This window comes from Salvelinus sp. IW2-2015, linkage group LG33 (assembly GCF_002910315.2).
Source record: "Salvelinus sp. IW2-2015 linkage group LG33, ASM291031v2, whole genome shotgun sequence".
Lineage (NCBI taxonomy): Eukaryota > Metazoa > Chordata > Actinopteri > Salmoniformes > Salmonidae > Salvelinus > Salvelinus sp. IW2-2015.
In genome coordinates, this window is record NC_036872.1 from 21,869,488 (window position 1) to 21,882,502 (window position 13,015).

Genomic DNA, 13,015 nt, shown 5'->3' on the forward strand with positions numbered 1-13,015 from the left:
GTGTTTATATTTTTGTTCAGTGTACAATGTTTTCATGAGTCAGGTGGTGGAATGAACCTTAAATAAAATATGTAATGTGTCCACCTGTCTAACAAAGTAATATATTGCATTATTGTAAGTGGAGGGTGTTCTGGCAGTTAAATTGCAGAATTGTTGTAGTGTACAATATCCCTACCGAACCGCTGAGACCTGGAAGCAAGACAGGCCTTAAATAGTATCTCATGGATATCATTCCTGAATACGTGCATCACTTTGAGTGCTAAAATCCAAAATTGCATTACCAGAAGAAAGTACGTCTCAGAAGAAAATCTTGAGTAGTTTACACACTGTACAAAATCTAGTTAAGGTCACAACCAGTGGTTGTAAATGGTTCAGGTAACAGAACTGAAAAATAAAACATTTTGAGAACAGGAACGAAAGATATACTGTTTTGGAACAGAACTTTATTTTAAAAACATGGAACTAGTTATTAACATTGACGTTCCGGGCATTTTTTCAGTCCACAAAAAAAACCTCACTCTAACTCAGGAACATATTCCAGTGTCTGCCTGCCAGCTGAAATCCTTGCCAGTGTGTGTGGCGTATGTAGGAACCTCCCCCTCTGAAGCTTAGGCTACTGTATCCTACTGATGTTACAAGTGTGATTTAGGAATTAGGGAGAGATTTGTAATTAGAGAAAAGTTGATTATCTTTTTCAATGCTAGTTATGGACACTACAGTTTAGCTTCAATTGGATTTATTAATGAAAAATGTAAGACGTTTTTTAATTCTGGGCGCTCTGCGCACACACAAGTTTGCTAGCTACAGTAGGTCTGGTGGAAGTTAAGCCAACTCTTGGAAGTTCAAAGAATTCAAAGTTCCTCCATAGAAGCCGCTTCTCTGTAGCTATAATTCTGTGGGCTTTACTCTGATAATGCATGTCGTAACAATGCCCAGCGCATCAAACCAAGCTCCTCTAGCGGTCTCCCCATCCGCAAATTCAGTCGCTTCCACGCCCTACACTTGTCTGTCCATCACGCATGCAAGTAACTATAGCCTAGGCAGCCGATAACGCCCATGCACAAATCGGCTGCCTAGGCTAAAACAAGTGGTGTAAAGTACTTAAGTCATTTGAGGGTATCTGAACTTTATATTTTTTCCAACTTTTACATCAGTACATTCCTGTAGAAAATAATGTACTTTTTACTCCATACATTTTCCCTCACACCCAAAAGTACTCGTTACATTGACAGGAAAATGGTCCAATTCACACACTTATCAAGAGAACATCCCTGCTCATCCTACTGCCTCTGATCGGTCGGACTCACTAAACACATATGCTTTGTTTGTAAATTATGTCTTGAGTGTTGGAGTATGACCTTGGCTACCGTAAATAAAAAATAAAATAAAAATTGTGCCATCTTGTTTGCTTAACTCTGTTGGGCTGCAGGGCAGTAGAGCTACCTGGATAAAAGGTGCCCATTTCAAACGGGCCTCTACTCAAAGTTCTTGCTCGTACAATATTGCATATTATTATTACTATTGATAGAAACACACTCTCTATTTCTAAACCGTTTGAATTATATTGTGAGTAAAAACAGAAACTCATTTTGCAGCAAAACTTTCCTGACAGGTAAGTGGAAAATTGAAATCATGCTGCTTTCTAAGGGCCTGCTATAAATGTGCTTGATATTTTATTAGTACTTATCACTCATAGCGCCTTCCAACTAGATGTCAAACAGGCAGTGAAGAGAAGAACATGAGGTATAACAGGATCTGAGGTCGAATTAAAAGCTCTTGGCATGACGTGACCCATTTCCTGTTTCTCTGACACGTGGGGAAGTGACCTTGGTATTGCCTTCTGTAAAGCTGTCGTTATACGACGACTAATATCTCGCGCTTTGAATTTTAATTTGTGTACGTGACAATATCATCCTTAGGCGGTTGCTTTGTCTGCGTATGTTTCAGGAAAGGAAGAGCTTCGGTCGCCACTCTGCTAGGCTTTCCGTGCTAATCTGACTGAGAGAGGACATTCTAAATCCAAACAACGATTGTGATCTGGACAAAGGACACCCTTGTACCAACTATCTGATGGGAAGATGCATCAAAAGTAGGACTCATTTATATGATAGCCTATTTCTATATTCTGTCGAACATGTGAACTAGTAGTTTGCGCCCAGAGTTTTGGCTGACCGCTCTCGCCATAATACGTAAACTGCATGTCGTAATGAAGTTATTTTTAGAATTCTAAACAACGGCGATTGCATTAAGAACTAGTGTATCTATCATTTCCGATATAATGTATTTTTTTGTAATTTACATTTACATTTATTATGAATAGTTATTTGGTCAGAATATGTGAGTGTCAGAAAAATAGCCGGACGTTGGGGAAAAAGATGCTACGTTCAGCAACACATGTATAACCACTGATTTTCAGCTCTAAAATGCACATTTATTCGAACAAAACAATAAGTGTATGTATAACCTGATGTTATAGGACTGTCATCTGATGAAGCTTATCAAGGTTAGTCAAAAATTATATATCTTTTGCTGGTTTGTTACGATCGCTAACTTTTGCTGCTGGTAAATGGCTTGTGTTTCTGGCTATTGTGTCACAGAGCTTTTTCATGCGCGAGACGGAGAGAGTGCGTTTCTTGTTTACCTTTTAAATTGACGACGTTATTGTCCAGTTGAAATATTATCGATTATTTAGGCTAAAAACAACCTGAGGATTAAATATAAACATCGTTTGACATGTTTCTATGAACTTTACGGATACAATTTGGATTTTGTCTTCCTGTTTTGAGTGCGTTTGAGCCTGTGGATTACTGAAGAAACGCGCTAACAAAACGGAGGTTTTTGGATATAAAGAGACTTTATCGAACAAAATGAACATTTATTGAATAAATGAATGTCTGCTGAGTGCAACCATATGAAGATCATCAAAGGTAAGGGATTAATTTTATCTCTATTTCTGACTTGTGTAACTGTTCTACTTGGCTGGTTACTGTTTGTAATGATTTGTCTAGTGGGCTATGTTCTCAAATAATCATAAGGTATGCTTTCGTCGTAAAGCATTTTTTAAATCTGACACCGTGGTTGGATTCACAAGTTAATCTTTAAACCTATGTAAAATATGTTTTGTTTTCTGAATTTTTATAAATGAGTATTTCTGTATTTGAATTTGGCGCCCAGCAGTTTCACTGGCTGTTGAAGAGGTGGGACGCTAACTTCTCACGTACCCAAGAGAGGTTCATTAATGTCGGTTTGGTTGATATTTTGTGATGTCATTAAAAATGTTATAAAGGAAATACTGCAACTTGGAAAGTATACATACTACATGTACGAAGTTTCCATCCTATGTGATGTGCATGCTATATGACAAATTAGAAGGATGTGATTTTAGAAACTGAGGAAAATTGTTTCTATAACTGTGCACAGAAACTAGTCACCGCCCCCTTGAGTGAGGTCAGAGAGCGTGTCAGCCTGACAGAACCGCCCATTTTAAACAAACTGTATAAAATTATGGATTAAGAATTAAAATATTAGACGAGAGAAAAAAAGTGGTTTGAACTCAATCTCAACACGAGGTAGAGACGATAGTCACCTCCCTGACAGTCACTGGTACAGCTGATTATCTGTCCTTAGTAAAGTGGGACCATTCTACTACTCTGCTCAAACCACTGTAGTACGCTACTTTCATCACCCCACTGGGAACCATCGACACAGCTGGCTAGCCTATTTTCAAAGAAGCATCTTCCAGAGCGAATGGAAGGAGAATAAACTCTGTAGTTCTGTTCAGGACTACATGACAAGTCACCGGATACCGGACAACGGCAGAGGAGAACAGTAGAAGACGGGTGGGAACCCCTTTTGGACAATCAGAGCTTTACAAGCGTGCCGCGAAAAGGCCCAACCCCCTTTCCAAGGCGACCCGGTTTATTAGAGATACACGGCAAACCAAGGCATTTTCATGTAAATACATTCATGATTTATTACTCCAAGCGGGCGGCGGTTCGTGTGAAAAGTATAAGTGAGAGTAGTTTCTAAATGTACCAACGTTTAATGTCTCTGTCCCGCTCTCTATCCTCGCCATCTCCATGGCTTTTGTCACAAGCAGCCATATTGTTGTCAGTCCGCTAGGGACCTGTTTTTAATGTATTAAGTGTGTATGTTTATCCTGTGTTACCATTTAGTTAGCTAGTAAATAAATTAAACCAATTTGTGTAGATTTGATTTGATTTGTAGTACTGAATCATAAGGCGCAGATGCAAGGATGTTACGACTGTTCAGAATGATGATATGATACGAGGTTATGATTAATAAGTTCACTGTTTATAGATGTGATAGGTAAAGACCTTTTAGAGTTTAATTCGGGAGATGGTAACTATTTATTTTTTTAACGCTCTCCTGGTGCCCCAGATCCTAATGAGTTCATTGTTACATGTTTAATAAATAAGTGTTATTTTTTTTTTTTTTTTTTAAATCGGTAAACATTTAAACATTGTTATTTATCTAAATCAACTAACTGTCAAATTAAATGACAGAAGTCACAACACAGGAAAATGGTCCAATTCACACACTTATCAAGAGAACATCCATGGGCATCCCTACTGCCTCTGATCTGGCGGACTCACTAAATAAACACACATGCTTTGTTTTTAAATGATGTCTGAGTGTTGGGAGGGCCCCTGGCTATCTGTCACAAAAACAAAACAAAAAAATGTGCCGTTTGGTTTGCTTAATAAGGAATTTGAAATAGTTTGTACTTTTACTTTTGATACTTAAGTACATTTTAGCAATTCCAATTACTTTTGATACTTTAATATATTTAAAACGACTTTTATCAAGTAGTATTTTACTGGACTTGAGTCATTTTCTATTAAAAAGGGATCTTTACATTTAGTCAAGTATGACAATTGAGTACTTTTTCCACCACTGGGTAACTATAGGTTGCCCGCTCCATAGCAAGCTGCTCTATCCGCATTCATTGGTGAAGTAGTTTAATGTCAAGCTAAATATAAAAAAATGAGGTTAATAAAAAGGAACAATATAAATAATTACTTTTTTGGGGTTCGAACCAGATCAGAACTTTGTTTGTCAGGTCGGAACAGAATGAAACAATTGGGAAATAATTTAGGTTCCAACCCCTGGTCACAACATAGTTCCATCTCTCATGCAGTGTGCCGCCTATTCATGTTTCCAGGTCTGAAATTGTTAGCTATCAGAAAAATGTTGTGCACAAATTTGTTTAAAATCACTGTTAAATGTAAGACAGTATTTCTGTCTTTAAAACCCCTTCAGGATCCGCCCCTTTTTTTTCAATTTTCACCTAAAAGGATATACCCAAATCTAACTGCCTGAAGCTCAGGCCCTGAAGCAAGGATATGCATATTCTTGGTACCATTTGAAAGGAAACACTTTGAAGTTTGTGGAAATGTTAAAGGACTGTAGGAGAACACAGTAGATCTGGTAAAAGATGATACAAAGGGAAAAAAACATTTATTTTTATTTTTTTTGTACCATTATCTTTTGTACCATTATTATCTCCTGAGGTGCTGACTTGCTGCACCCTCGACAACTACTGTGATTATTATTATTTGACCATGCTGGTCATTTATGAACATTTGAACATCTTGGCCATGTTCTGTTATAATCTCCAACCGGCACAGCCAGAAGAGGACTGGCCACCCCTCATAGCCTGGTTCCTCTCTAGGTTTCTTCCTAGGTTTTGGCCTTTCTAGGGAGTTTTTCCTAGCCACCGTGCTTCTACACCTGCATTGCTTGCTGTTTGGGGTTTTAGGCTGGGTTTCTGTACAGCACTTTACAGCACTGAGATATCAGCTGAAGTAAGGAGGACTATATAAATAAATTTGATTTGAATTAAGAGAAAGGCCATAATGTATTACTCCAGCCCAGGCGCAATTTAGATTTTGGCCACTAGATGGCAGCAGTGTATGTGGAAAGTTTTACACTGGTCCAATGAACCATTGCATTTCTGTTCAAAATGTTGTATCAAGACTGCCCAAATGTGCCTAATTGGTTTATGAATAACTATTCATGTTCAAAATTGTGCACTCTCCTCAAACAATAGCATGGTATTCTTTCACTATAATAGCTACTGTAAATTGGACAGTGCAGTTAGATTAACAAGAATTTAAGCTTTCTGCCAATATCAGATATGTCTATGTCCTGGGAAATGTTGTTACTTACAACATCATGCTAATCACATTAGCCTACGTTAGCTCAACCGTCCCGTGGAAGGGACACAGATCCCTAAGAAGTTTTAATAAAGCCTTTTTGTGGGGAAAAACTAATTCTGAATGGCTGGGCCTGTCTCCCCAGTGGGTGGACCTGGCTTCCTTCTATGAACTGTAACTCAGTCAAATCTTTGAAATTGTTGCATGTTGCGTTTATAGTTTTGTTCAGTATAATATCAACACTTATATTTAGTTTGAGATATTGTTTACCTTCTGTAAGTTTAAGAAATATTGCCTTGTGCCTTTTAAGTCCATTACCAAACACCCACATAACTAAGATAATTTCACATCTCTCCCTCATGAGGGAGAAGTAAAAAATAAAAGTTCACCAACTAGCGATTTTACTGATTTCACATTTGTTTATGAATGTGATTACTCYTAATTTAATGATTACTACAAAAAATAAAAAATAAWATTTCAAACAGAATTACTGCAACTGAATTGGCTACAACGGGAAATCATAATCGTCACAAACCAGTCGGGTCACCTGCTCCTGTCCTCCGTTCCACTGGCATACTGTTAGGTTCAACTGTTTTCTTTGTCTTTGTTGTCCGGTGGTCAAACCAAGAGTGTTACAACAGTTTGGACCATCCCTCCCTCTATGCCTTTCACTCTCACCTCTCCCAGCTCTTAGACACCTACCCATGAGCCCCCTCTTTCCATTTACTGATACCAACATACTCACCCAATGAGTACCAACTGACACCGGATGTTGATAAGTAGTTAACTTGGTCAGTCCCCCCTGACCTTGATGTTAACGTCCACATACGGATCGGACAGGTTCAGATTTGGTCCAATCATGGACGTACGTATGTTTCCCAAGTTTGGATAGTACAGTGAGTAGAGCACAATACAGTACAGTACTGAAAACAGTACCGCACAGTAAGTACAATACAGTAAAGACAAGTAAAGTATAGTACTGTACTGAACTCTACTGTGCTCTGCTGTCCAAACTTGTGAAACATGAGAATTACATTACATGGGGCGGCAGMTAGCCTAGTGGTTAGAGCATTGGTCCAGTAACCGCAAGGTTGCTAGATCGAATCCCGAGCTGACATGGTAAAAATCTGTCGTTCTGCAGTTAACCCACTGTTCCTAGYCCGTCATTGTAAATAAGAATTTGTTCTTAACTGACTTGCCTAGTTAAGTTCWAAAAAAAWTATTAAAAACATTAATATCCATAATTATGCATTTCTGTTTAGTACAGATCAGACACTCATGACCTAATTKTGTTACCAGGTGTAAATCCACTTATATGTACTGTATGTCCTGTAGTTCAATAAAAATGTTTGTTTTTTGMAAACTCAAGGTTCAAACTCAGAAATTCTTTCATCAGACATCTTTGAATCTAAATTATGAGAAGATTTTTTTGGTAAATGTAGTTGCATAAAAACCTGACGGAGATTTGACCGTAATTCCATTACCAAAGTTTGCATCTGCACAGCCCCACTAAATTAGTTTTTGTACATTTTTCTGTGGAAATTGTTAAAGGTAGTCCTTGTGCATAGAGTTGTATTGTTTGTTAAAGTTTCAATAAAATTTTTGTTTGGCATACATTTTAAAGTGAAAAAACTGGAATCATAAGCTGTTTCCGTGGAAATGCCCAAAACATTCACAGCAGTATCAGATTTCACTGCATGAGGGCATGGAGGCAGAACACAGTAKATCTCCCTGTGATTAATTACCAAGATTATTGACCCCATGGAGCCAGAGAGCCACATCCCTCACTATGTAGGAAGGGTGACGTGCTGGCCTCTTCCACTCTTCCCCCTTTGTCCTGGGGCACAGTAGAGCAGGAAGTTATGACCGGCTTTCAGGCATCCTGTTTTCAGCGAGAACAAAAATAAACTAATGTCTGACCCACACGCACATGAATGGAGGACAAAKAAAACTAAAAAAAGACTAAGGAAAGTGGGATGATGTGCTTGAAAACAATCGTGTCTCTGAATGTCAACACCTTTGACGTTACACATCCATATAAAAGCTGACAAATMAAGCAATACAGGCCAGTGGTGCACATGCCCCTCCCTCTATACCCAATTTCAACTAAAAACACTGAWTGCTTCATACAGGGAAAGTAACTTAATTCAGTGGCACACATTTGTTGGATCTCACTAAATCCATTCAGTGAGTTGATTAAGACTAAAGGAAAAAACTCCAAATCAAATCAACTAAATGTTTCAACTTCCACAGTCCCTCACTGTAGAGAAGTGGTCACCAACCAGTTGATTGCGATCGTCTGGTCGATCTCCAAGGCATTCCTAGTCTATCACCAAACATTTCTGTAAAAAACCCAACAATAAAGGTGAATGCACCAATTTGTAAGTCGCTCTGGATAAGAGCGTCTGCTAAATMACTTAAATGTAAATGTAAATGATAAAGCCTTGCGTTCRAATTTTTTATTTTATTAGTTTCACGCTGTTGGCGGTAGGTGCACTTSATTCAGCAGCCATAGCAGAATAGCATTGTTGCTATTATTAGCAGCTTGTGTSTTTAAGAGGAATATTTCACTTTCTCTGGTCATAAAAGTAACAAATTGGTGAAGGAGGCAAAAATTTGACCGAAAGAATGCAGTGCGACTTAAGTTTCYCCATCAGCTGGAAGACGGTGAGAGGCAGCCTCACCTCTGCACCCTCCCTCCCCTCAGACTGACCATCAGTCCAGTATCATAACAAATGATATTATTATGCTCACTCAGCTGTTGCCTCACTAGTAATACAACAAATGATCTATCACAAGTGTTCATATAGCTACAATTTTAAACCATTTCAAAATATCTGAGAAGAACACTGGCAGGGCAATCAATATGCAGCTGATAATGTATTGGGCTATAGCCTACTGCACAACTCATTGCTACAGTACTGTTTGTAATTACTTAATGTTGCATAGGCTTATGTTGAAGTCATGTTAAAAAATATCTGAGCGTAGATCTCAACCTGCATTTCGACTTAGAAATTGATCTTGGACTCAGAAAAGGTGGTGACCACTGCTGAAGAGAACCACTACAGCTCCAACGAGGTTAAAGTGTGACTTACCTGTGAGCAACAAAAGCTCACAGAACAACCCCGAGTGCTGAAGCACGTAGCGTGAACAAATTGTCAGTCTTCGGTTGCAACACTCCCTCCCGAGGTCCAAACTGCCTCGAAGCAACGTCAGCACAATAAATGTTCATTGGAGCGTCATGAAAAGGGTTTCCATGGCTAAGCAGCCGCCACACAAGCCTAAGATCACCATGCGCAAAACCAAGCGTCGGCTGGAGTGGTGTAAAGCTCGCCTGGGGCTGTTTTTCATGGTTCGGCTAGGCCCTTAGTTCCAGTGAAGGGAAATCTTAATGCTACAGCATACAATAACATTCTAGACGATTCTGTGCTTCCAACTTTGGAAAGGGGAAGGCCCTTCCAGGTTTCAGCATGACAATGCTCCCCGTGACAAAGCGAGAGCAGGTTGAGAGCTTCAAGTTCCTTGGCGTCCACATCACCAACAAACTACATGGTCCAAGCACACCAAGACAGTCGTGATGAGGGAACGACAAAACCTATTCCCCCTCAGGGGCTGAAAATATTTGGCATAGGTCCTCAGATCCTCAAAAGGTTTTACAGCTGCACATCAAGAGCATCCTGACGGGTTGCATCACGGCCTGGTATGGCAACTGCTCGGCCTCCGACCGCAAGGCATTACAGAGGGTAGTACAAGTACGGCCCAGTACATCACTGGGGCAAGCTTCCTGCCATCAGGACCTCTATACCAGGCGGTTCAGAGGAAGGTCCTAAAAATGGTCAAAGACTCCACCAGTCATAGACTGTTTTCTCTGCTACCGCACGGCAAGCGGTACCGGCGCGCCAAGTCTAGGTCCAAAAGGCTTCTAAACAGCTTCTACTCCCAAGCCATAAGACTCCTGAACAGCTAATCAAATGACTACCCAGACTACTCTGTTGTTATCTATGCAGTCACTTTAATAACGCTACCTACATTGTGCATATTACTTGAATTAACTCGACACCGGTGCCCCCGCACATTGACTCTGTACCGGTACCCCCTGTATATAGCCCCGCTATTGTTATTAATGCTGCTGTTTGGGTTTTTTTAGGTGAGAGAATAACAAAAGAATAATACAAGTATTTTCTTAACTACATTGTTGGTTAAGGGCTTGTAAGTAAGCATTTCACTTTAAGGTCTACACCTGTTGTATTCGGCGCATGTGACAAATAAAATTTGATTTGATTCATACATAAATGGTTTGTCGAGATCGGTGTGGAAGCACTTGACTGGCCTGCACAGAGCCCTGACCTCAACCCCATCCAACACCTTAYGGAWGAATTGGAACGCCAACTGCAAGCCAGACCTACTCGCCCAACATCAGTGCCCGACCTCACTAATGCTRYTGGCTGAATGGAAGCAAGTCCCCGCAGCAATATTCCAACATCTAGTGGAAAGCCTTCCCAGAAGAGTGAAGGCTGTTAAAGCAGCAAAGGGGAACCAACTCCATATTAACGGCCATGATTTTGGAATGAGATGTTCGACGAGTAGGTGTCCACATACTTTTGGTCATGTCTCACATGAGCATTTAAGCAGAGATGTTGCTAGCTCATGGTGAGGTGTGGTATGCTACCCCTTGACATGACTTACACAGCAACCAGGAATATTTGTAATGCTTTAAATCGTCTCAATGGCCCAAGCTCTTACTTTAAATGTTTTTAATAAAAAGACTAATAAAACAAAAAAGTTACTGAAAAAAGCCCTCTTATCCATATGACCACAGTGAACAGAGAGACAAAGCCAGTCTCTCTGTTYCCTCAGGTTGTGGTTAAATGTATGACAGAGCTGGTTATAGTGATTCTGCTGATCACATATAATAAGTACTGTAGTGACCAAAACAGACAGACAATCACTGGTTAATTAAGCACCTGTCGCAACAGTAACGAGCCAAAAGAGGCAAGACAACATTTTGTCTAATTGTCTATTAAAGATTGGGGAACCCTGGTCTACAGGGTTGTCCCCTACTGGTGGTTTTATTTGGCCCCCCAATATCARTGTTGTACATAAGTCTGTATAAACATCAGTAAATCAGGTACAAGTGATTTTAATTTTGTATTCCCAAGCATAAGAGACACTTGATTGCATAAATTTAAACAAGGTTTATTTTGTTTTAGTAAAATATTATATAGGATTGGGATTCTGGCGGTCAAATTGCAGTCTACAGATGATTTCTAATCATGTTCCAGCTCGCAAACCCTCCCCTCAAGACAAAAACCTGCCCGCGGCTGAATCTAGTTGATTAACCCTGCCGACAGACAGACAAAGGTTTCTTAATKATTTGTTATAGTGGTGACTGTCATTGAGAGGAACCAGGAATGAGTAGATCTGGAATGCTTACCCCACACCAACAAACAAACACAGATGACAAAAAACGTCCTCCTAATCTCCATCTAGCATTATCCTGCTCCACCATGGAAAAGAGAAGCAGCTCTGAGCTACCCAAGCAAGTCCATCTTTAGTACACTAAGTATTAACACTTACCTCTGATTTAGCCGCCGCTCATAGTCACTCCCAAAGTCCTGCAAACCAAGAAAAGCAGAGGAAAAAGAAACAAAAATTACCAAATCTGATACTTGAAGACATTGAAGCACTACAGTGCAGCCATTAGTATCAGGTGGACATGGATCTACAGGTAACTGACAAAATAAAGGAAACACCAACATAAAGCATCTTAAAATAATTGTCCAGTGTTTCCAGATTTCTATGATATATCACCTACACAGAGCACAAAACATTAGGAACACCTTCCTAATATTGAGTTGCACCCCCTTTCACCTACTAAACAGCCTCAATTCATCAGGGCATGGACTCTACAAAGGTATCAAAAGCGTTCCACAGGGATGCTAGCCCATGTTGACTCCAATGCTTTCCACAGTAGTGTTGAGTTGGCTGGATGTCCTTTGGGTGGTGGACCATTCTTGATACACACGGGAAACTACTACCATACCCCGTTCAAAGGCACTTAAATCTTTTGTCTTGCCCATTCACCACTGAATGGCAAACATACACAATKCAAGTCTCAATTGTCACAAAGCTTAAAAATCATTATTTAACCTGTTTCCTCCACTACATCTACACTGAAGTGGATTTAACAATTGACATTAAAAAAAAATGTTTATCTTTATTTAACCAGGTAGGCCAGTTGAGAACAAGTTCTCATTTACAACTGTGACCTGGCCAAGAAAGCAATGCAACAAAAACAGCCTTACAAACAAACGTACAGTCAATAACACAATAGCAAAATCTGTATACAGTGTGCGCAAATGAAGTAATGAGGTAAGGCAATAAATTGGCCAATAGTGGTGAAGTAATTACAATTTAGCAATTTACACTGGAGTGATAGATGTGCAGATGAGGATGTGCAKGGAGAAATACTGGTGTGCAAAAGAGCAGAAAAACAAAAACAAATATGGGGAAGGGGTAGGTAGATAAGCTATTTAAAGATGGGCTGTGTACAGCTGCAGCGATCGGTAAGCTGCTCTGACAGCCGATGCTTGAAAGTTAGTGAGGGAGATAGCACTGAAGTTGGAGACGTATTTTTGCAATTCGTTCCAGTTATTGGCAGCAGAGAACTGGAAGGAGGCGGCCAAAGGAGGAGTTGGCTTCGGGATGACCAGTGAAAAATACCTGCTGGAGCACGTGCTACGGGTGGGTGTTGCTATGGTGACCGGTGAGCTGAGATAAGGCGGGGCTTTACCTAGCAAAGACTTAGATGACCTGGAGCCAGTGGGTTTGGCGAC

The 13,015-nt window shown here is 40.0% G+C and overlaps 1 protein-coding gene across 1 annotated transcript in view; it reads right to left on the reverse strand.

The window, feature by feature from the left end:
* Positions 1-13,015, reverse strand: part of ssh1a (slingshot protein phosphatase 1a) — a 99,789-nt gene that overhangs the window by 57,749 nt on the left and 29,025 nt on the right. The window contains exon 2 of the mRNA XM_023979037.2: positions 11,757-11,794. Within this exon, the coding sequence (XP_023834805.1) occupies positions 11,757-11,794 (38 nt within the window). The remainder of the gene's footprint in view (positions 1-11,756; positions 11,795-13,015) is intronic.